At 37.9% G+C, this 25,761-nt stretch overlaps 2 protein-coding genes across 1 annotated transcript; one reads left to right on the forward strand and one right to left on the reverse strand.

Moving 5' to 3' along the window:
- The window catches only part of PLGRKT (plasminogen receptor with a C-terminal lysine), a 92,402-nt gene that overhangs the window by 6,219 nt on the left and 60,422 nt on the right, over positions 1–25,761 (forward strand).
- Positions 14,805–24,600, reverse strand: LOC134564668 (programmed cell death 1 ligand 2-like). Its single transcript, XM_063423674.1, has 7 exons — positions 23,956–24,600; positions 23,286–23,354; positions 21,449–21,811; positions 20,091–20,372; positions 18,630–18,770; positions 17,854–17,895; positions 14,805–15,790 (listed from the first exon to the last, which is right to left on the reverse strand). Exons 2-7 carry the CDS (start codon positions 23,338–23,340, stop codon positions 15,708–15,710), a joined length of 966 nt encoding a protein of 321 aa, XP_063279744.1. The 5' UTR covers positions 23,341–23,354; positions 23,956–24,600; the 3' UTR covers positions 14,805–15,707.

The raw sequence follows: 25,761 nt of genomic DNA on the forward strand, positions 1-25,761 counted from the left end.
AGCGCAACATTTGTAGAAAATCTGGGTTCTTCAGATTGTAGTGAGGACTTCAGTTTGGCTTTCATAATGGCTATAAATTCAGTGTAGGCTATTAAAAAACAAACAAACAAACTTCTACTTTAGTGAAAATATCCTTAGAAATACAGTCTTTTCTTTCAGACTTCATTATCTGGGTTTCAGTGACTGGTGAATTTACTCTTAGTTTCATGAATAGCTTACCAATGAAGTATTTGCTTTGTGCACACAATTACTTTGCCAAAAGCCATTGTGGTTTCTGAATGTGTCTAGAGAGCTGCTTTCCTTTGATGTTTGATACTAGGAAGACGAAACATCCAGACTCACAAGTAATTTTTGAAATCTCAGCTTTAAAGAATAATTAAATTCTTTTAGATTCTGGAACACACTGTGCTGCCTCCTGTGCAAAGCACTAACATAATGATCTGCAAATCATTTAATTGCATTGGGTCACTACTGCTCAGTAAAGAGTCTGTATATAAACTACACATGACTTTCCAAGAGGAAAAAGAGATTGTAGGAGGAGTAACTGACTCTGGTGTGCCTTTACTAACATAATTTTCAGGATGAACCTGTGCTGGAAAAACATTTTATATTCATTGTAAACAAACTGACAAAAGAACCATGCAAGCTGCTGTGGGTGGAAAGAAATTAAAGAAACTTTTCTGGGGTGATAACTGCATGTTTTTACCAGGTAACACCACTTATGTGAAGTACAGGCTACACAGTAGGTTTAGAGTGTCTTAGATGGATATGGGAGTGGTAGACAAAAGAGTTGGAGAGATAGGAGGTCTTGCATGTGGAAGCATTGGTAGATAGGACAGCCTAGATTTGTCATATATTGTACATTTAAATTACTGGTTACAGCAGGTGTTTCTGAAATCTTGTGAACGTCTGCTTTATTATATAACCTGAAATTCAAAGGAAGTGCACTTGAATATTGCTATAGATATTATAGCCATACAATGCTATCCATAACACGTATAATTCAGTGTTACCTGTAGTAGATCATGCCTCAGCTCTGGTGATGAATTTGAATGTTTTCGGTCTAAAGGTGAACAGTAAAGGATAACAGATGCTGGAGGCAGGAGTCTGATCTGACAGTCTGTTGAACATCATCTGCAGCATGGAACACAGTGTATGTCCAAGAGGCAGGGCCCTGACTTTCAGGTGACAGGATGTAAGACACATCCACAGTTTTCTTGTTGAGCAGATATAAGGAACAAGTAAAAGGAAGAAAGAAAACACTTGGATTTTCTTCTATAATCTTAGTGGATCTTAACCATATCTTGTCTTCTGTGTCTCTTCATTGTAGGCACTTATTTGGACTGAGATATATATTAAATAACCTCTAAAAGTATGTTAAGATGCAGACAGTGTTTAGCAGTACCTTCTGCAGGCTTTTTTTGTGGTGAGTAGAGAGAGCTGTAGTAGCTCCACTCTGTCTTATGTGTTTACAGTGGTTGAGCTGGTTCTTTTAAAATATTTTTATAGCAAAGCATCATCCGAACTTTGGAATTTCATTCCCAAACTGCTTGGAAACATACACAGTGTGCTGAAAGTGATTAATGAAATGGCACACAAATTACATGATTGTTTCAAAAGCCTGGTTTCTTATCAGTTTTTGTGTTACAGCCATACAGACTCCTGAGCATCAGGAATTCCAGCTCCCATTTCTCTTTGCCCTAGAAGCTTATTTCTGTCTGTACTGACCTGGCTATGTCTGGAAGAAAAAGATGATCAATTCAGCTTTTAGTTCATTGTGAACAATCATTACACTGAAAAAAACCTCAACTTTTTTGTAAGGGTCTTGTGTCACTTTGAGCCAAGTTGATACTGAAATAGAACTGCCCAAACATCCCTAAAATACAACTGCAAGTACAATGGAAATTGTCAGTGTCAGAGAAGGCATCATATTTTTAGCTGTTTCCTATAGAAGTCCAATGTAAGAGAAATTATTTTCAAATTCTTCCTTTTTTACCTATCTGTTAATAGTCTGTGTATTGTGGCTTAAAGTACCTTCCAGTTGCAGGACAGAACTTGGAAATAATTTCTGTCTTGGTAAATTACATGAAAATTGATTGCTCATTCCAAATCATCATTGATTAAATGGTAACCCTTTCAGTGCAAAAATATCATCACATAAAATAGAGCCTTGGCATTACTGTGTTTATTAGTAAATTGCTCTCATTCCTGACTGTGCCCTGCACATTAAGCAAAATACGTTTTCCAATGATGACGCTCAGAACAATGAGGACAGTTACAAGCCAGAAGTTATCTTCTAGTCTGAGTCTGTGCAGGGACATTTTTGTGGTCTCTAGGATGTCATCAAAGTCTTTGTTGCTAAGATCTTATTAAGAATATGTGCATCACCACAATTAAGTATGAAAATTATTTAAGGAGACAGATTTGAAGTTTTTTGTCAAGCAGAAGCTTGTACAACTTCAGCAGAAACTGGAGATCTGAGATCTGAGGCAAAAGATGTATTAGGACTAGCTGAAAATACAAACACAAAAGTGAATACTGTCAGTTATATTCCTAGATAGACCTGACAAATATTAAATATCCTAAATGAAAAATAAAACCATTAAATAAGAATGCACTTGAAAAATTATAGAAAGTTGGTTGACTTTATCCACATTTAGAAAAATCTGTAGGTATTCTGTAGCCTGTTCAGAGGTTTGATATTGGTAAATCAACACTGTGTGGAGCTGTAGAGCTTGTTCTTCAGGACTTCTAAATTGGCATCAAAACAGCAAAGTAAAAGGAGAAGTGCTATATGAACTTCTGCTTTTAGTCTATACTGCAATAGTTGCATTTTTTTTAAGTCGCTGAATCAGTCTCAACTTTTCAGCAGTTCCTTGACAGAATTAAACAGATATTTTTCTGATTGTAATCAAAGCTCTCATTGCCAGTTAATAAAAGAAAGAGGAGCATTTCAGCTTTTGTAGATCATACCCACAAAAATATTCAGTGAGAAGCAAACTGGTTGAAATGCTGGCAGAACAAAATACAATTCTGTACACCAAAGCTGACCTGTTTTGATAACTGTTATCACTGAATGCCAGTTTTTCTGCTTGGATACTGCTTTATGGCTTGGCTTATTACTTAGTTATAGTAAATAAATAAGGACATGCAGAAAACTTTCCATTACTCGTCTCTTTAGGCACCATATGATGAACATAGCTCCATCTGTTCATAAATAATCCTGGGGAACACAGGTCTTGGAGTGACTGGCTCACAGTCTCATTAACGGTATCTACCAGATTTTATTAAGAACACTGTACTTCCATATTAAGGGCTATTTTTCTGTTTTACTTATGTAGGTCAGTGAAAAATTCTGACCAGCCCTGAATATATTGAAATTATCTCTGTGACAGGAAATGTATGTCTTACAGAAGACAGATGGAGGCAGGAAGATGCGAAGTCAGAAGACTCATTTAGCAAGCACATGCTTTAAGTGCCTTAGCAACTCACATTGGCTTCAGTAGTATGTAAATAGATTAAACTGTTTAGCTATGCTTTTCAGTGGGACATTCTGTACTGATAAGAGGGTCTTATTTACAAGTTAAAAATCAGTGAAGTATGCTTTTAGTGCACTCCTAAACAACAGCTACGGTATCAGCTTTTAAACACTTTTTTAGTCACTGATGTTTTGCCCTAACAAATGCCGGCTCAATATTACTTTACTGAGAGTAATAAGAACATTATTTTGCCAGTACGTTCAAAGTGATCTTGTCGCATGAACACAGGGGCTTGTTCTCACCCTTTTATGTCAACAGGGCAACAAGAAATTATTAAAGGCCTCAGGACTGCAGGCTGCTGAGTAGGGTCTGACCAGGCGTTAAATTTGTTGAAAAGAACGTGGAAAATTATTGTACATGACATGAAAAGGACTGCAAATGTGAACATACCTTTGAGATATATGAGTGAGGACCCGCATATGTGTTGCTGTTGATCAGCCAGAGAGGAGGAACAGGATCAGGTCACCTGCATGTCCATGCTTGTGTGAGTGAAATTTCTGTTTGCATGGGAGGCACAGAAGGAAGAGATGACAGAGGAAACATTGCAAAAATCTACCAAATTTAATGATATGAACAAGGACTGGTATTCACAGTCCTTTCCAGTACAAGATCTAGGGAGTATCCAGTGAAGCTTGGCATTTGGCTAGGTACTAAAGGTAAAGGAGGACAAAATCAGGGTATTCGCTTCTTGAGCAGGCTGTTCCATTGCAGGTATGTGTTTTCTCACCATTTAATGATTTTTTCCAAAATCATCAGCCAGTTCATCAGCCAGTACATCCTGTTACTTGGTAAGCATGAACAAGATTGCATAAAGGTTAAAAATCATAACGCCCAGAATGAAAATCACTGTCATTCCTGTGTTGCCTCCATTTGGAACGCATACTACATAATTTGCAAGCATTCCCTAATATTAAATGCCATAAAACTTTAATCCTTCAGTCGCAGTATCCAATGATCCTCCTTCAGCTTTTACTCAGGCAATACATTCCAAATGGTTTTGTTCTTTGACAGAGTATCCAATTTATCCTGAAACCTTGTACAAATAGAAGTCTAATTAATCTCTGTTGACATAAAAAAACCCAGAAACTCAGTGACTCAACAATTACAAATTACATTTTAATGGATGGATTTGCAAAATTGTATTTTTTGTTTAATGCCTCTGACAGACATCTGGGAGCTTATGAGAAGGCACACAGGCAAAACTGCTCTAAAAACCTTGCTTTATCTATCAGCTGGAAGAATTTACCAAATTGTAAGCAAGCACAGGACATTCATAACTGAAGTCGGTAGAAAAATTAAGTTTATAGATAGAGTCCTGCAACTGTTCAGTATTTGAGCTGCTGTTGAACATAGATAGTTGTGACAGCTCAATATCCCTCAGGATTTATCTCTGTGTAAACATGGGAAAACCAGGTATGCCATTGCTCAGCAAAATCTGGAGAAAAGCTGTATTTAAAAGAAGTGCTTGCCTTGAGTCGTGTGACATTCTTGGATTTGTGAGACTTTTATCTAGTCCATGAAATATTGAGATTTCATCCCTCCTTTCTTCTGATCCCACTAAGAAGTAAATTCCAAAATAATATTCCTCTTGCTGAGGCAGTAAACTAAAATTCCCATCTCACAGGCAGAGTCCTGTGCTTTGTTGTAAAGGTCTCAAGAGAAATTTCGAAATGTGGCATGCAAATTGGATTAAGGACCTGAAAATTCAGCTTCTGCCAGTAGAATAACAGAGGTGTATAAAAAAAAGAACAAGACATTATAATTTCAGTACTGAAAAACCTGATGGAAATACTAGCAATCGGGTGTTTCAAGATGCAAATGACAGGTAAAACACAAGCCTCTCTGTTGTCAATAGCATTGTTTGGCCTCTTTGACCAGGGCTAGGTGTCATTAAAAATGTAGGAACACCAGACCTAGATTCCAAATTTCTCTTGTTGCAGAGTACATACTAGTGTGCATGCAGTGCTGCTAGTGCACAGTAAATATTCCGAAAAATAAGAAAAAACACAGCAAATAATTTTTTAAGAGAAGAAGAAGAAAGATAACAAGATTTCTCAGTGATACTGGTCTTTTCCCTCACTGTTTCCTATGAGAAGCAACTTGAGCTGTATTTCTCATGACATACAGAAACAACCCTCACATGCCCCTAACATCCATGTACAGAGCACAGCGTTTGGGCATCAGACAGCTTGTCTGGTTGTATTTATAAATTCTGACTTGAAATGGCATCTTAGTCAAATAGCATAAAATTTCAGATCTCTGTAATAGTAAAATAAAGTCTTTAGAGGTTTATGGGCAAGAAAGGGATTATTTGAAACATCAGCCAGACAGTGGTACTCTGACTCGGTGTTTATATAGGTAAAAATGTTAACAAGTATGTTGTCATTTCTTTTTTTTTTTTCTCCTGTGGCTATTGGTACATAATGCCCAAGAGAAATTTGAAATATGAAATAGGCAGAGGAGGGCAGCAGGAGAGGAGAAGAAACAGACAGCAAGTAGGACTGAAAATCATTAGTGTAGCATACAAAAGAAACCTTTACTAGTTTAACTGTCAAATTCCTGATTAAAGACCCCCATTGCAATCCTGTGGCTGTTTGAGACACACAGTATGCCAGTACAGCACTTAAATAACTGCATATCAGCAGTTTGCTGAGCTATTTAATGATTTTCTTCACACATCCTCAGGGCTGATTTAGTCAAATTAATTTTAGATTTTTAGCAGTGTATTCCCTGTTGGGGTGGTGGAGATAATGAAGGAAAGTATCATAGTTATTATCGTAATTTTCTTTTTTTTAAATAGTATTTGCTTTGTTCTTGCATTTTGCAGTTTGGTTGTTTGTTTTTTTTCCTGTAGTTGGTGAGATATTATTATGAGATATTTTTTATAATTCTCCATTACTTGCTTGGTAATAGGTCTGTCTGCAGTAACTGTGCCGATGATTTGTTCAGCTGAAAATCACTTGGCTGCATACTTTGTGATACCTTGTATAACATTTTATTTTAATTTAAAGGCCTTGCCTGAGTGCGATTATTCAGTGAAGTAAGAACTACTGCAAAGGTCTCCAGCACTTGCTGTTGCATGACCAGCCGTACCAGTTATTTGGTCTGCTGACTTGTGAGAGGCAGCAAAATTGCAAAGTCACACTATATATCTGTCAGAAGCAGATGTCAGATGACATTTCCTTAGATATAACGAAGTTTATTTTGAAAAAGAGAGAATAAGTCACTAAAGTGTGTTACCAATCCCTCTAACTTGAGATAAGATCTGTCAGCGGCATTGTGGTCAGTTCAGCAGAACTTAGCTGTAAGAGAAGCTGGGACAAGGTTTTTTCCTTGATTAATACTTCCAGAAAAAAAAAGTCTTGAGTGGGTGCAGGGATCATGTCAGCTATATTTCTGCTCAGTTTTCCAAATCTCTGCTGAGATCTCAAATTGTTCTGAATTTCACAAGGGAAAAAATAGTGCTGCTGTGTAATGAAGAACAACTGGAAGTTAACTGACTTAACTTTGTTAACAGACAGTTAGATGTGAGTATGAATAAATATATTTAAGCATCTCCGTTTCCTTATTACAAAAGAAACTCCAAACCGTTAAATATTTAAAAATAGCAATATGCAGGGCAGTGGTAAAATACTACAGTTAAAGCAGAAGTAACATAGTTACTCCAGAAGTGGCTGCTCTAAAAATAGGACTTATAGGAGACATCCTACTCTAGTACAAAGATGATTGCTATTAAAACTAGGAATATTGAACACAGGATGTGTTATAGAAGGCAGTGGGCACCTCATTGTTGGGTGGCTCTATCTGACAGAGGGCTTTAGCTCACCTGACCAGCCTCACTGGTGACCCCAGCAATGCATCCTTTGCCAGTGGGCCCCCCTTTACATTCATGCCCAGGCACCCAAGCACTGCCTGAGTTGAGCTGTAGGTAGGTCTGTGCCCAACCCTGTCCCTGTCATTCCTGACTTGCTGGTTTTCCTGACTGGGCCATTGGTACATGCTGTGGATTGTCCCGTGTCCAGGCCTGGCTGGACAACTGGATCTCCTGGGTGGGTGTTCAACTTAATTCAATCACCTTGACTGAGAAGGGGTTGTTCAGAGATGTGTCATTAATCCTTGTCCTGGAGTTAACCTTGGTATTAAGCCCTGCTGGGGAGGATTTGGTGCTGACGTTGCCCCACATGGGGCAGCCCTGCTCTTGCAGCTCACTGACTAACTCACTAACTCACTAAGTTTGCAAGGATAGTGAAACTATTTACAAGAGGATTGTAATTAAACTTCAGAGGTGTGATTTTTATTTCTTTGATGTCCTTCAGTCTGCTTTTATTGAGGTACGTACTTCTCCATCAGTAAAACATATTTGGAAAACATTTTTAGGTTCTCAAATAATACTTCACTTAAAAAAACCACAAAGTCAGCTAATTAAAATCCCTTTCTAAGGAAATTCTTACTTCTTGTGAAATAGATCAGATGACAAATAGCAGGATTTAATACGAAGAAGTTTCTCAAGTCTTCTTAGGAGAACTCACACTGAGGATAGGAAATGGGGCCAAACTAGACCACCTTGTTCCTTCTGAAAGCAGCCATCTGAGTTTTCAGTGTAGTTACCCTCTCTTTTTCAGAAACATAGTCAGCTATTTTCCTGCTACTTTGACCTGCAACTGTTTCTCAAAGTTTAAATAAATATAGTACTGTGATGGTGGGATGTATGGCCTGCTCTTTGGGCAGACACTTTATGAAAGCAGGTAAGAACATCCCTGCTTTCAAGGATACTTGCGGTGGTATTGTCTGCTGTACATCAGTGTGTTTCTGTAAATATATCAAAATGTAGATCAAACTGAGATGTCCAGGACCCCATGTTGCAAATCTCTGGTCATAAAATCCCTTTCATAAACTTACTAAGCTCTAGCTGTAGAGGTTTTGCTCTATCTCTTTCACTGAAAAGCTTCTTCTGATTCTCCCTTCTCTAAAACTCTCAAGTCTAATCACTACAGTGCATTTAGCATACAGACACTTTATACCTTTTTCTCCCTGCCACTCTTTTCCATCCTGGTGGACTGTTTCTCCAATAACCTATGTCAGATAATTCACTTAACAACAATCCTATCTTCACTTGCACAGGGAGCCAAAATCCAAGGAGTACTCAAGTATTATACAAAGGGCAATGTCAAAAAGAAAAACCATGCAGGCTTGGAAACAGGAAGTTTAATTATCTGTTATGATTATACTTTGAAATAACATACCAAGGATCATGCTATAAGTGTAGTCCAGAACTGTAGCTAAGTCATATATGCAGTTGTGCTGCTGTTACTGACACGGTACCCATTGTGGGCAGAATGGAATCTTTGCACAAGGGTCATCGAGGAGACCCTTCCTTTCAGTGCAGAAAGGATATACATGCTTTCTTATCTCCTTCTCAGAGAGGAGTCTGGGTGTACTGGATCCAATCCTAGCCCCAGACTTGGTCAACAGCTTATTACTTTATATTACACTTATTCTTTACCTTTATATTATATTTTATACTTACTCTTTTACAACTAAAGGATTACATAGGTGTACTTGAGCCTTTATATGACTTTTCATGAATGATTAAGGATGGCAAACCAAATATATTTCTATAAATAAATTATTTCTTCAAATTGATAATAATTATATTGACAGTAATGATAATGATTAGACTAAAAGATCTTAAGAATTACTTGCTACACAATATAGATAGTTATAAGTACTAGTATAGTGCACTATTTACTGAGGCAATATTGAATCGGTTATATTAAAGTTAGCAAAATAATAATTAGTAGATATTGATGTTCCCCACCTATATCAACGGCCAGGGACACATCTCTTGCTTAGGCACGAGGTCAAACACTGAGGGCTGTGACTATTGAGGGAGGAAGGAGGAAAGGATTAATATCCACATGCACTCCAAGAAGGAATGTGTTAAAGGTCTTACCATTACAAAGTGGGACTGGGATTTTATATGGTAAAGTGATTATCAGTCCAATGTCTCTAGGCCAGCCATGTCAAGTCAGCAGCTTTAGATAAGTTACCAATAATTCCACTGATTCCTTTATCAGGAACCTTGTATCACCACAGCCATTTTGCCAGGAAATATTGTTTTTCCTCAGAATGTTTTAAGTTCAGAATTGATAAGTCAGGCTAGTTTCAGCATTCTACAATACCAAAAGCAGTGTATGCCCTCTCTTCCATCCATCACTGATGGCTTTTTCAAATAGGGTATTTTTCACACTTGCCTAACCCCACTCTAGGGAGAGAATTCTGCTACAGTACCTGAGGCACATCAATGAACTAATGAAGCTCAAAACACGCAGATCAACAAAAGGTGCATGACTTATATCAAGACCCAGCACACAGCAGATTCGTAGGTGACGACCTTTGAGTGGAAAAAATCCTTGTCCTTTTCTACATGGTACTGGGATGCTGTCTGTGTAATTGATTTTAGTAATCACTTCTTACCATTCTTTATCATAGCTTTCCATATTTGAGTCAAGAAACTTTTAGCTTCTGCCCAGGAGCAATTCTCCTGTCAGGCCAAATTCACAACTAAATCTCAATGTTTTAGACAATGACCAGTCACTTGGAAGCACTAGAGGTGTTAAATTATCCCAGTGCGCAGTTCAGCTTCTGGAATAATGGTGTCTGCAGTATTAGAGATTGCAAAGGTCGGCAGTGACTAATTGAGCAGGGTTGGCTTGTGCCCTGAAATGGCTTCCACAGTATATCTTGTTCAAACCTGAAGCAAGAAAATGCTTCCCAGCCTTTGACTTTTTCCACTCTTGTCTCTGCAGTCTGGGATACAATTGTACAACTCAGCATTGTGGAAATTCTGGGAGTACCCAATCCAAGCAACTTCCTCCCAAGGGAGGTTCTAGGAGGACAGGGGGTCTAACCTTCTGTCCTCTTGCAGCAATTGACATAAACATTTTTAGTTTTGGAAAACTGAACTGCTTTGTAGAAATGAAGTTTGAGACATTTTATAAAGGACCAAATAGTCCTTCATACACTCTAACATTGTGGCAATTAAAACAATGGAATGAGTAGTATCTTCTGAAGTTTAACTGTTAAACCTATGTTAAGAGAAGAATGTATAGGGAAAGTAGAAATCATTCTGAGTCACAACATATCTTCATCCATCTCTGTGAATTTTCATTTAAATAAACTTCACAGATGGGAATGCACCAGATTCTTAATTTCTTAGGTTTGGTGAATTAGATTCTGCACCTGGTTTTGAGCATTGAACTAGTCCAGAAGCAGACTCTAACCTCTGACATCTTCCCCAGTATCTCAGCAAGGTCTACCCTCTGTGGCTTGCATTATACTTCACAACTCTTTAAAAGTGTAAAGTACTTGCATGGCAAACATAGAGAAAATCAAAGACTTTACATAGATGTCTAAGTATGTCATTTCTGCTCAATAAATTTTCAGCTGTCTTGTTCTCTCAGTTTTCTTAGCAGTCTGAGGCAGATCTGTGCACCAGGACTGCAATATTTCAGGGATGTACAGAAATATCACTCAGCAGTTATAGCTTAGATGAACTGAGAAGTTTTTTGAGCTCACAGTGCTTCATCTGACTTTATTATTTTTACAAACATTTTGTGTCCCTCGTGAAAAAAAAAATTTGGCCTTCTCCTGTTCCCTATTCTCACCAACAGCTTCTCGTTTCTCAGTGATTTTCTCAAGTTTATACATCAATTCACTAATAGAATAGAATTCACTCATCTAGTCACTGATATAGGTCTGTTTGGTCGGTTTGCATAATTAAGACTGACAATTACCTATTTTACTTCTGTAAAGAGTATGTTCATTGTATCACCTGGAAAAAAGTTGATTTCATACACAAGTGCTGTTATCCAGTAGCACAGAAATCCTCTTGCCAGCAATGTTGTGATTAGAACCCCAAATTTCTGGCTGGATAGATTCCCTACCTCACTAGTGAAAGCTCCACCTTCACCACCTGAGACTGAGGTAATCGTCTCACCCTACTGCTTGAAAACACATGTGTAAGGAACGAGCTTAAACCATTCTGCAAATTTCTACTGCATTATTCCTTAATCTAACACAGACTTTGCATGAAAGATGTTTCACTTCTCACTTGGAAAAGCCCAGTAAGGAAATGAGCTTGTGAGTAAACAAACATTAGCTGCTGAAAAAACACAGTGAAAATAAAACTAAAAGGGAACTCAGTAGTTCTTTAAAGTCAGCTTTTAACAATATTTGCGCAGTGCACTTACCTGTTTCAGTTACTTTTTACCGTATGGCTGCAAATTGAGTTTGAGTGACATATTATCAAGCACTGGCTATGAAAAAGTATTACAGAGCACGCTTGACAATATAGTGAGCAAAACTAGGATATCTTGTTGAACCAGATTGTAGTCATTGATGTGGGGCTGTACTTTCAGGCCACTTCTTCATCAGAGTAAAAGAAAAGATAATAAAGGAAGATAATTTGAGCAACAAGTTTACAGTCAATGGTAATTTTGGATTAGAAGGGAGTACTGAAGTCACTTAGTTGATCCCCATCTCCACAGACAGAAAAGAAGCTTGAAGTTAGACTTATTCCTGTAACAGTGACTGTATCGAGGTGGTTTGTAAAACCTTCCTCTGTAACAATTTTATGGAGTAGGTAGATACTGGTTTTGATGGCAAACAGTATGACTCTGTCAGATGAAAGAAGAAATTCTCTAAGAAAAGATGACTGCAGCATTTCTTAAGAAAGAATAGAGGTTTCTTGACGTCCAAAATTCTAAAAGGCATTTCCAATTGCTCCCACAGTCAGAATCAGCTGGTGGTTTTCTAGTATGCAGACTTAAGTCTTGCAAGGCATTTCAACCGAGTGTTAGAAATATCTCCACCACTTCAGTCTTTTTCCAGAAATAGTAACCTTCTTGATGTTAACTGTTGCTTTCAGACATGTCTGTGGTTATGGGAATTGAGAAAATGGTGTGGGTTTAGGCTGGTGCCAGTATGAAAGTGAACTTGGTACAAACAGCTAATCTTATTTTGCGCTATGCTCTTAGTGTTAGACCAAGCTGCAACTCACAGCTACTGAAAATGTTGCAGTTGCAGAAAAGCTGAAATAAACCTACTGTAAGCCCTTATAGACTCTGGTAGATAGCAGAGGTGAGGAATGAACAGCAAGACTAATCACCCAATTTGTCAGTTGCTCCTGTGCTAAAATGGCAAGTAGTTCACTCATACATAGTAAAGCAGGTCAGTGGATTGGAAAAGTAGGTTTTCCTTAGCCATACCAGAAAAATTAAATCCTGACTTTAAAAAACAAACTTTTTTCTCTGTTTACTTGTGAAAAATGGTCATCGTTAAAGTTCGGTGAACTGTATTTTAGGTGACTGTAAACCACTGAGTAGATTCTTTGCCCCTTTTGAAACAAACATTTCACCAACTTCAGTTGAGTCCATCCTTTTTTCCAGCACACTAAGATGCTATTGCTTATGACATGCACCTAGTTGAGACAAATGTATGGAGATGAATAGAGGCAGAACATATCAGAAAGGGTAATAGAATCTTCTTATGCAAGGTATCCTCCCTGCCACTCAAAGATGCCAGATGAGAGTACAAGTAAGTTTTAGAGGCAAACTCTAAAAACACCTAATAGTTTTATGGCCTTACAACATCAGCTCTTGACTCACTGTAACATTCAAAACTATAAAACAAAAAAAACAACAACAACTACACCACCAAAGAAACAAAGCCCCCCAACAAACCAAAGTTTTTTTAAAAAAACAACCAACAAACAAAACAACAACAAAACACACACAAAGAGAATAAATACCCCAAACAAACAGAACACAAACCCTTAAAACATTTTGCAGGCAGTTTATATGTACATGAAAAGTCACTTCAGCTGTTTGGAGATAACAGCATGTAAAACAGCAGGTGAAGCAGAAAGAACAGAGACTCATCGTATCACACACATATCACATGCTCAATGGTTTACAGTAAAAGACAAGTCTTGCATGAATTCATAGACATATATAGACTGGCCAAGCAGCTGACAAGCTAACTTTCACATACTTAGATGTCACAGTCAGCTCCATAAGCATCCAGCGAGAGCTGGTGAAAATAGAAACTCACAAGCCAAAATACAATTGTAGTTATTCTTACAGTTACTGCAGTAAACAGTGCTGTTGTTCCATACATAATAAAATGGAGTGGATAGGGCATAGGAGTGTTGTGGAAAACTGAGCTTTCTCAGCCTTGGGATGCCAGGTAAAACTTTTCAGTGTACAATCCAGTAAGAGGGAAAGCCAGGGTAGTATTTTCCATGCCTGTAAAATGGGCAGGAAATGCTACCCACACTTGTTCTTTGCTGCCCACACCAAGGCAGCATTTACTCACCAGTATAAGGTAATGACAGGATGACTTCCATTTCAGTAAGGAGCAATGACTATAACCATAATCTAATTGCAAATGGTGTGGTGTACTGTTTATGTTCATCCACATAAATTCAGTTTTAATTACTTCCATTTCATTTTCATGAGGAAAAAAGAAATAGAACAATGCAAAATTAACTCTTTCCAGGACCACAGTGGGTTGGATTTCACCATGGCTTATAGAAGGGCAAGGGGTCATAGTTACCAGCAGAGTACAAATCTGTAACAGAGAGAAATTGCTTGACCTTATGCACTGACCCTTAAATATTGCTAAATGGTGCAAGCCAGGACACTTCCCAAGCTGCTGTTCCATATTAAGCTAACCAGTGTTTCAAGAAGCTGCCTCCAATTCTCTGACATCTGCTTGATTTGCCAAGTCAGCAAGGACATAGGACATAGTAAGCCTAGAGCAGATTTGTCTCAGCTGAATGAATCCAGTGGCTACAAATGGGTAATTAAAGGTGCATGGATATTAAATTACAGATGAAGTCAGAGAGAGATTAGTTTTTCTCTTCCATAAGTAAAATCAATGGCAGTCCTGCTTTTTAAAATCACCTGTCCTGGTGATACAAGAGAGGATGAATGCTGATGTTCTGGTCTCATAGCAGTACTGTACGTCCACGTTTCACTGAAATAAATAGCTGCAAAGTGACACTGGAGAAGCAGTTCCCATCCAAATTCACAGCAAGTGCTATGAAAACTTTTATCAGTGGAACTCTTCTAAGAGCAAGATCATGACAGAAGTAGCTTCCATGTGAACATCTTTCTTCAATCTTGTTACATCTATCTTAATAGAAATCCATCTTACCAAAGCCACTGGTCTTTCAAAACAACATGACAGACCTTACCCAGTGCCCTGTTTCACTATCTCATGACTATCTAAGAAGCAAAGTTGTTTCCTTTTGGATGTTTTTCCAAATCTGGTATTCCAGTATTAGAAAGTAAAGCAGCCTGGCATGGAAAAGACTCATTTCTCTCAACAAAGGCAAAATTACTGTTTAATTTGAAACGTCTAACTTTCTTGTAGCATAGCATCACAGTTCATGGGTTTTTGACCTGACTTACTTGTGAGGTTTTATATAGACATGAAAATTCTCTTATGCAACATAATGGTGATTTATTGCTGGTGGGTTTTGTTTTGTTGGTTGGGGGTTTTTTTTGTTGTTGTTTTGTTTTGTTTTGTTTTGTTTTGTGGGTTTGTTTGTTTGTTTTTGTCTGCCCTTTGATTTAATTTCAACCTCTTATTGCTCTTGTGATATGAAATATCTTCTAGATGTTGCCCTGACCATGGGTACTTGTGGTAATATCCTGTTTAATGTGTTAGAAAGTTTGGAAATGGGATATGGGCATGTAATGATATTTCCACTTGAAAATAGTTGACATAAGATAACATTTACAGCTTTTATTCAAATTCCACAAGATGTTTGAATCCAAACACCATTTCTGAGACTGGAACAGTTAATAAAGGCATTCTTAGGCAAAAATCCCTTAAGCAACAGTAAATCTGAAAGTAAAGTGTATCAAAGGCACTCAGATGACCTCTCCACAGTGGTAAACCACATTTCGTGACAGCATAGTTCTCAGTAACTTCAAGAAGATACGGTATCTGAGGAGGCATAACTTTCTGTTGCTACAGTGCAAATACATCCCCATGTGTTCACCGTTTATCCCAAGGCTAAAGTGCTGTAATTTTCTTTTGAAGTCCCCAAAAACAGATTGAAAAAGTGCAAAATATGGCATGTAAGATGAAGAATTTTCACAGACCCACACTTCCAGTGTCTCTTGAAGGTGTGACAGTTGACAAGTATAAAGCCTCAGTCTGAGAGTTAAAATCATCACCTTAAAGAAAGAAAATTCAATAGTATTAGTTTAGAAATCTTCAATGATTTAAGAAAATAAAAAGGCTGATTTTAACAACTGAGAGGTAGAGAGTGAAAGCTCAGTCTTCTTGTTCATGCTGAAGTTACAGTGGCTCCTTGAAACTGTCATAATTTACAAGAACATCTGCTGCAATCTCCTGAGGAAAGAATGATCTCTTTTATGAGTAGTCCAAATTCTGAATTTTCTATTACAACAAAGCTATCACTCACTTTCAGCCATATAAATGAAATAGTAAAACTGAAATCTGTTTAGAGAGCATCCATGGTAATGCTTGTCAGTAAATTTGTACATGTGATTAAAAGTGTGCAGAACTGGGACTTCAGTGATGAGTTTAAACGTCCTGCATATTCAGTACTGATACAGCTTGAGCTGTAAGTTAAAAGGTAACATTAACAATCCTTGTTCCTGTAACCAGGACTGTATGGGTCATTTCCAAGGCACTGTGATAAAGTATGTGTGGCTTTTATGCTTCAACTACCTACTCATCATGGAAAAAAGGTTCTTTCCAGGGTTTCTTAAAAATATCCAATGCTGAGAAATATAAATGTTTGTCATCTGACTTACTGCATGTTGCAAGTAAGACAAAGATTTTTTGTCCTTCAAATGAAGAAGTAAAACCACAAAGAGCAGCCTCGTCTCCTTTAATTTCTTCATTTCACTAAGTGGACAGAAGAGGCTACAAAGTGGAAAAAATCTGCAAAAATAATACAAAAAGCCAGGGGAAGCTAAGCTATGCTCAGACAATATGCACTGAAATTGTATCTGGACACGCACCAACGCTGTCCTCCAGAATGCTGCTTGCCTTGAGCTTGTGTTCTTTAGTGCATGGCATGATGCCACTGAAGTTTCACACTGTCACATGAAAAATAAGAATGAGACTTTGACTTCTGCAAGGTTTCTGAAGGTGAAAGTGTCTTTCTGAAAGTGTTGTTTTAACTGTTGGCAGTGGGTCAAACAGTTACAGTTAAGACATAAACATGACAACCTGAAGGTGATTTGGAAATCAGTGAATTCATCCGCTCTTCACCCAATCTCTAGTTTTCACCCACGAAATTTATTTTTAAGCTGGTGACTTCTTCATGTATTCTTTTAACAGTGAGAAAATATGGGTGGATGCTCAAAAAAATCCTATCCCTGGAAAAGCCCTGAGTTGTCTCTGTATTCACTTGGTTAGCTGCATGACAGTATTACTTCATTTGTGCTCCTTAGCAGCCTCAGGGCTGACCTCAATACGCGATGTGAGGGTCTGCTTGGACACCAAGGAATGATGGCTGAACCAAGTACCTCTGTACCTAACACTGGCTACAGCCTCTCTCCTCACAATGCATTAACCTGCCAAACCTTTATCTATAGGTAACAAATTTGATTTATCTAAGTAGGTGCAATAAGACTTTTCTTGTAATATTGTTTCATAGTTTTCTATGGTGGTATCTGGTTGGTTTTTTGGTTGTTTTTTTTTCTTTCAGTTCAGTTTTAGTATAGAACAGATAGATGCATCCTGACAGTTTTTAGGTATTATCTTCCCTCTGAAATGTAAAAATTCCTGTATGTCTAGGCAAGTCAGATTCTCATAAGACAAGAAGTAGCCTAGGAGATGATATAACATCGAGGTATCATTTTATTTGTTATTAAAACCTGTAGCCTGATCCAATAATATAACAGACTATTGCCACAAAAATCTTGGTGCTTTCTAAAATAACAGTTTTCTGTGAGTGTCTTCTCAGCTGAGACTACTAGGACCCCAGTTAGTACACAGAGGTGTGTGCTGAGCTATGCATGAAAGCTTTTGGTACCTCAGTGAAAGGAGACCAATATTTATAAATTTTTACATTGCCCAAAAGAAAGTCAAAACTTTAGAAACTGCGTTTTTGAAAAACTCATGGAAAAAAGAATTTAAACTCAAAACTATGCTCTATTTTGATGTAACATTATTTAGGTTGCAATCTAGATATTTTTTAAGATTTTAGATGTAAGAAAGAAAAGTCTGTAAATGTAAATTTAAAAAATTGCCTATGACTTACTGTTTTCATCCTTTGCATTAGGGTTCAGTTTTCTTTTCCTGTCTGTTAAAGTAAATATATACAAATTTAGCTTAAACATCTCTAGATTTGAAAGGAACAATACAATTCAACAAACCTATAGATTAAACCGAGCTGTACTCACAGTTAAGTTTATTATTAAATCATATCAAATAAATAAACTTCACTGCATTTCTTTTCTTTTACAAAACTGGAATCAAATTCTGAAGTCAAAATGTTAAGACTCTCATTACTATAAATACATTAATCTGGTTTACTGGAGTCTTTTCATGTGCAAGGAAATACTGGAATAATAGTCTGTTTGCTTTATGACTTTTGCACTACTGTACAGGCAACCAAGGCAAGAAACACTGTGATAGTCCTGCACTGCACCATTTTAGTTATAGAGCCATCATGGAGTTGAAAAATAAAAATTCTGTGTAATAGACTGTAGCCCCAAAGTCTTTGTAGCTATGAAGAAAACACCGTTCAACCTGCTTTTACAATCCTCCTTACCCGAAGTTTGTTTGTGCTCTGTACAGAATACTAACTGGTCAGTTTTAAAAATGTAGCTTTCCATACACCTTGTCTCACATTGGTAACAAAGTGAGGAAAATAAAACCCAATCAAATTATCTCATTTTATACCCTCTTGTCATCTAGAAATAAAATGTGACCAAAGTCATGTAAGTGTGCCTAGAGTTACTAAAGATTCTCAAAGGTTGTTCACAGGAAAAAAAAAAAAAAGTGAAAAGTTTCACTATCTGAAGTAAAATGTACCTTTTTTGGGTTGCTCATCGATGAATGATTTTCTCTTCTGAAAAATTATTAGTGCAGAGAGAAGGACAGCTACAGTCACACATGTGGGGATGATTAAAGAGATCAGGAATTTTTGTCCACTATACTGTGTGCTCATTAAAGCTGTCAAAACATGAAAGAAAAGTAAATTTATAACTTAAAAAACTGGCATTCTTTATCAAGTTACAAGTTCTGTTTCTCCGAAGTCTTGCTCTGACTGAACAAAGGATTTAAAAAATCTATCAACATAGTGATTTATACTTATGGTTAATTTGTTCTGAAATATTACTGTAAAAAGCCTTACAAAAAACCAGTCAAATCTCTCATTTGTGTGGCATTTGAGTCTGGCATCATCCTATTGGCATCTACCTTTCAAATATTTGTATATATTGATGAGATCCCCTCTCAGTCTTCTCTTCTCCAGACTAAACAGTGTCTCCTCATAAGAGAGATGCTTCAGACCCCTCATCATCCTTGTGGCCATTGCTGAACCCTCTGCAGTACCTCCTTCTCTCTTGTGTCCTGAAGAGCCCAGAACTGGGTACAGCACTCCAGATGTGGCCTCACTACTGCTGAGTAAAGGGGCAGGACCATCTGTCTTGGCTGGGAATACTCTTTCATTGTGCCCCAGGATACCATTAGGCTGGCTCATGGAGAGCTTTTTGTCTGCCAGGACTACTAGGCCCTTCTCTGCAGAACCACTTCACAGAGGTCAGACCCCAGCCTGTCCTGGCACGTGAGGCAATTGCTCCCCAAGTGCAGGACCTTACACTCAGTTAAACTTCATTAGGTTTTTCTCTGCCCAACCCCGCAGCTAGTCAATGGAATGGCAGCAGAACTTTCAGGTGGATCAGCCACTCCCCCGCCCCCCATTTAGTGTCACCAGCAAACCTGTGGAGAATGTCTTTGATTCCTTTATCCGAGTTGTTGATAAGCTGAATAAGCCTGGACCCAGTACTGATCCTTGGGGAATGCCACTGATAGCAGGCTTCAATCTGGATTCTGTTCCTCTATCACAATCCTCTGGGCTCTGTCATTTAACCAGTTCTTGATCCTGTTGATCTAACCCACATTTCCTGAGCTTACCCATGAGGATATTATGGGCAGCAATGTCAAAAGCCTTGCTGAAGTCAAGGCAGACAACTAAATAAACAATTAAGTAGGAGGCTATCAGGGAAGATACTCATGCAGCTGAAAAAATTCCCTCTGTATTGATGGGAAAATAATGAAAGCTACCCTCAAATTAAAATATATAGAAAAAAATACAGACTGCTTTGTTAAAGTGGAAGCTAGCTGAGACTTCAAAGACATAAATAGTACTGACTTGTTCCATTTCCCAAGAATCACTCTTGCACCAATTTCTAGAACTGAACTCCAGTGATGGACCATAGCACATGATGTATGTATGAACACTGTCGTGTACAAGTTCAAGGTTATACGAACCTAAAGTGGAAATGTGAGCTGAAGTTTCTCCATTCAGTTCTTTATTCCAGAAGACACAGGTGTAGTTCTCACTCATATTTGGTTTGAATATCAGGATGCTGGTGACATTGTAGAGGCCATCTGCAGTCAGTGTATAGGTGGTATTTGCAGGTCCACTGAGATTGAAGTTCTCATTTTGCCAATAAACCTCTGCCAGAGGAAAGCCTTCTGACTGGCACATAAAAACAAACTTGTCTTCACCTGGTATTCTCACTACTTGAGTGTTTATTCTCTTGTAAGCTGCTGCATAAGAAGTTGAGTGAAATTGTTGTATGCAACAACAGTAATTTTCCCACTTCACTTTCCCTGCTTGCCCTTTAATGCTGTGTATTGTCTCTGGTTATATCTGTGGGACACTTATTTAAAATGATGAAGAATGTTTTGTAGAAAAACGCAAAATTGATTATTCAATCCTTACCATGCCTACAGCAAAAGAATACACTCCAATACTTTATATATGGCAGCAGTTGACACTAAATTTATTGAGACAGAGGAGACAAGTGCAATCTCATGGGACTCTTATTTTCACTTTCAGAATATGCCACTTCCAGAAAGGCTGATTTTTATGCTTGTTTTACCATAGCTTATAAACAGTGTAATATTTTCATCATATTAGAACAAAATTGACTCTTCAGAGGAACTAATGTGGCTCTTAAGAATGTCTGTGTCCATTTGTGCTTTTGATAAAGATTGTGATTTAATATCTGGGTGGGAAACAAATGCTGCCTTGCATCACACAGACATACAAATAGCGGGAAACACCAGAAGTCTTTCAAAGGTGTGGTCTGTCATGTTGTCCAATAACATATACCTCTGTTATTAATGCCCATTTGGCTTCAATGAACTCAGAAAATCACATGTCCTTGCTCTGGGAACTGCAGTCACCTGGGGAATCCCCAGCCTGGGGAATCCCCAGCCACTTGGGTATTTGCAGCAGGGTTTATAAATATATCAAAGCATCTCTGAGAAACTTTTGGGAATGACCAGATGGTGGCCCAACAAGGCAGGGGATCAAAAGAGAGGAGGGAGGTGGTGACACAGGAGAAGAGGCTGTAGAAAGAAGTGGAAAAGAAAAAGGATGGAAAGAGAACAGATGCTGTCTCTCCCCAGCACCTGGTGCTCCTGGAGGAGCTCAGCTGTTGAACCAAAGTCTAGCCACCACTAAGACAACTGCTTTGGTTCAGATGGGGGCTGAGCGCAAAGTCTTGGTGAGACAACTAGCAACAAATTCCTTCAGATTACCCAATCTCTAAAAGCTTGTAGGAATTTAGTATAGGCGTCTCAATGAGTATACAATTACATTTAATTTAACCACTCACCTTTTACTTCCAAAGCAATGTACTTGTAGTCCACACCCTGGTAGTCAATGAGACAAAGGTATGATCCTGCGTCTGTGATCTTCACATTGGTGATCTGAAGGATGGCTCGTCCCACCTTCAGTTCACTGTGCAGAAGTGATGCTCTTCCTATGTAATCAGGATGTTGGGATGGATGGAGTGCCTTCCCATTGCGGAAGGTGTACACCTCTTTTGATTTCAACAAGCCCTGCTTTTTGTGCTCCCAAACAACAGTCAGGAGTCCTAGATCTACTGAGCCATTCACAGGGAATCTGCATTCCATAGTCACATTGTTCCCATACTCTGCAGTGTAGAGCTGTTGAGGAACTTCAACTGTAAATAAAGCTATGTGAGGAAAAGAAAACAGTGTCATTTGTTGCATCATAATATGCTCTGAGTTTCTTTAAATTTGGGCAAAACTGTATTAGATGGTATACAGACAGTGTACTGTATACAGATAGTCAGAAATATATGGTTACTGAGGTATATGATTTGACTGAAAGTTTTAAGCATTTTTTATTCATATTCACACTTATTTATTTACCATATAGTAATTATAGCAAATAATCTATATTCTGTATTGATTACAGAATCTGAAAGATGAGGGCAAACTGACCAAGTTTTGTGGTTTGGTTTCGTTGTTTGGGGTGTGGTTTTTGTTTTTTGTTTTTGTGTGGGGGTGTTGTGTTTTTTGTGCGCAGCTGGTTTTTTTGGTTGTTTGTGTGGTTTTTGTTTGGTTGGTTTATTTGTTTTGGTTTGTTTGGTTTTGTTTTGTTTTGTGTTTTTTTTTTCACATTTTATGAGTAGCTTAAGGTTAGGCCAGTGGTTACACAGGGATCATTTTTATCAAACTACAATATGATCCCTTACATGTCCTAAGGTTGTAGCAAAAGCAACAATTAATTGTGGAAATTGTAAATCTAATTTCATTATCCTTCACAAAAAGGAATACCAGCATAGTTCCAGTGAAACAGTTGCAGTGAACAAACATGTGTAGCTCAGAATTGCTATGCAGGAATTATAGTCTCCACAAACCTGGAACCAGGTAAGTATCATTTTCTCAGATACATGCAACAGTATTACAGAAAATATGTCAAAATCAACTTAGCCATTCACCAAATCTGAAATTAATATTGTTATGAATAGGATGCCATTTTAAAGTGTACTTGATATGGCAGAGTTATTTATAATACATCATTCAATATACCTTGTTACTGCTTCCCATATTGGTAGACAATTCAGAAGCACTTGGAAGTGTTGGTAGTGCCATTCCAAAGAGAAGTCCATGCAACTGTTTATGCATTCTTTTTAGTGTATGTGTCTCTGAAATACTTACACGGAAACCTTCTAGTATTGCTAGGTTCCACTTAGCACTATGTTTGTTTATTCATTCTAATACAGCTGTAACAAGGGGAAAAATTATGTGAAAAAGTGCCAAGCTCCTTCTGTGTTTTAGCCAAGCTGCTTCTGCTACAGGCATGGAAAGGGGAACACAAGTGATTTTCCTTCACTCTGTCTTACACTGAGATGGCTATGCTTCCCAGTGGGCATTAGTTGCTTTGGTCATCCTCCTTCTCACAGCCATGCCACTGATGCTGGACACCTCAGCTGCCAGTACACATGTGACAGAAGCCTGACTCTGGAGAGTGATGGACACCTGTCCTGTGCTCAGTCAGTGGCAGTGCCTTCTACAAGATGGAAAGCAGAGGCTCCAGACATTACTGACCATTCATGCAAGTATTGCTGGAGTTGCTGAAGACCACATACTAAAAGCTGCATTGGTTCTGCTAGTGGAAATGGAAGGCAGATTCTCTCTTACCTGAAATCATGGAGAGCTGTGTTTCCAGCAACAGTATTGTGAGGATCTGGAACATTTTCTCAGGCAAATCTGAAATAAAAGTAGGATTGCATTAGAACTTGCAACAACTGCCTTCCTGCTGAGGTGGATCAGAGCTGTGCTAGCCTTTAAAATCCACCACAGCTCATAAACAGCAAAACCAGAAACAAACACTAGGCTACCAGCAGAAACAAGGAAAATCCTCATTAGAGCAACTCATGCACACACAAAGAATATGAACCAATGGCAATGAAACTGTGGCAATAAAGAGAAATAAAACATTTCCACAACTTCACTCATGACATTTTCAGGATCTGTAGCTTGCAGGCAGTTTTAAATAGTCTGACTAAGAAATGCTTTTATATTTTTAGCTACCCACAAATAATAATCAATTGCTATTGACTCCTCCCATGCTGGAGAGGTTCATGAACAAACACAAGCAGATTTTTAATTGTCTGGACTAATGCCTGATCTAGTTTACAAGTTTTTTAGCCCTGCTTAATTTCAACTCTGCTTTGCATGGTGTATTTAGCAGTTTCTTATTGCCTTAAACCTAAAGACCAGGAAATACCTGGAATACATTGTGAGGCAGTGCAAATCTCAGGATGTACAATTGAAGTTTGCTTCAGAAAGGATTAGAAAGAAAACTTACTGCTGCTGTTCTTTCACTTTACATATGGCAATGTCTGACGTGTACAAATCGCCTTGTGTTATTGACAGTAAACCAACAGCCCTGGAATAATGCAAAAGGAGAAAGTACCGTTTTAGAGTGAATGTTCCAGTAGCAAATAAATTATCACATATTTTTCATACTATTGTATACAGATCAACATAACTAAAAAGAGAAAAAAAACCCAAACAAAAAAAGAAACAACGGGCAAAATTTATAATAAATCTAATGAGAAGACAGTATAATTACTTTGCATAAAGCTTGCTAACATGCAGTATAAGCTGAAATAAAATTGAATAAGATCCAGAAATAAGCTACAAGGAAGTAAAGAAGAGAAGGAGCAATTTTAGACTTCCCCAGAGCTAGACTTACTGGAGGAGGGGTTTAATTCTGCTTCCCTATTCTTTTGTGGGCTCAGCTTGAAACATTCTGTTTCCAATTTTCTCAGGTGCTGCATTTCTCTCATTGCTTCTGCCCTTGAGCTTTCAGTATCTTGGAAAGTGAGGCTCAAACTTTAGCAAAATTCTGGGACTTTTTCTGGAAGTTTAGACGTTAATCATATGATGCCACCAATAAAGGTTTATATGCAAACTACTGCAAGCAGACTTATTACATGTAAATGAAAGCTAGTACCTTTATCAGAGGACTGACTCCATCACTACCTAATGTGTGAGGAATCATAATTACTATGGCTGTGTGAGAAAGGAGCTAATAAACATTATCAGTATCTCTATTTTCCAGATGCAGAACTAAAGACTGTTACTATTTGCCATCCTCAGTCTCCTGCTATGCTCACTTCTTCACACAGCTTAGCTTGAAGAAGATAGACATAAGGGGAAGAACTGAATGAAGAATGGAACAATATTTCACATCAATATTTAGGTCCCTAGATTAACTTTATGTGAGACATTTTAGGTATTCTATTTTTATAGTTCAGAGTACATTGAGAATGCAGAGCATGTTTATTTTATACTCGAGGGGACAGGATTTGTAAAAATACACATATTACTAATAGTAAAAATAAGAATATACACAATCAAAGCCCCGGTAGATAATCATAATTATGAAATATCAAGTAAATCTTGCCTGACCAGAAGGATTAGTTTTAGAAAAGCATTACACATAATAGAAATACACAAAAGAACCCAAATATGAGAACTTTTAAGCTTGTGATACTGAAAACAGTCATAGAATGCTTATGGGAATCAGGAAGGATCTAAATGAGAAAGATCAAAGATCTATTAGCATAGATGTGTATTAAAAAGATCAAGGGTTTGTCATCAAGGACCTGTATTAGAAGGTATCCTTTATTTCCATAATCTCACTAGCAGACATCAAGTTGTGCAACCTCGGTGTAATCTACCCATGCAATTTCATCATGTGGCTCTGACACACTTGCATAGAGCAGTATCTGGACGGTGATTTATTCTGAACTTGCACTACTAACCATTCATGATGTTACAGAATAGCACTCATATTCTCCCTGCTTCTCATAAAACATATGGTCAGTATGTCTTCAGTAGTTGTTGTACACAGCTATCCTAACTTATCCTAAGCTTATGCACAGCACAGTCTCTTGCTTTTCTGTTAAGCAAAAGGCCACTTCTAAAATGTATTTATCACATGCCTGTTACAAATTCACAGGGATAAAAGAAGGAACACTTGCCATAAAAATCACCACTTAATGCTTCTTGCAGCAAAGTGAGAGGTTGAAAATACATGTCTGAGAATACTAAGAAGTAGCATGACATTTTGTCTTGGGTTGCAATGCAAGATGTATTCTATTCC

The sequence above is a fragment of the Prinia subflava genome, chromosome Z (assembly GCF_021018805.1).
Source record: "Prinia subflava isolate CZ2003 ecotype Zambia chromosome Z, Cam_Psub_1.2, whole genome shotgun sequence".
Lineage (NCBI taxonomy): Eukaryota > Metazoa > Chordata > Aves > Passeriformes > Cisticolidae > Prinia > Prinia subflava.

Excerpts from the sequence above, each read along its gene's own strand:
- LOC134564668 (XM_063423674.1), bottom strand. The coding sequence starts at position 23,340 with ATGTTCCAGATCCTCACAATACTGTTGCTGGAAACACAGCTCTCCATG. Across the intron at positions 20,373-21,448 it reads CATTGCTTTGGAAGTAAAAG|CAGCTTACAAGAGAATAAAC; the intron begins GTGAGTGGTTAA and ends CTTCTTATGCAG. Across the intron at positions 17,896-18,629 it reads CGATGAGCAACCCAAAAAAG|ACAGGAAAAGAAAACTGAAC; the intron begins GTACATTTTACT and ends TTACTTTAACAG.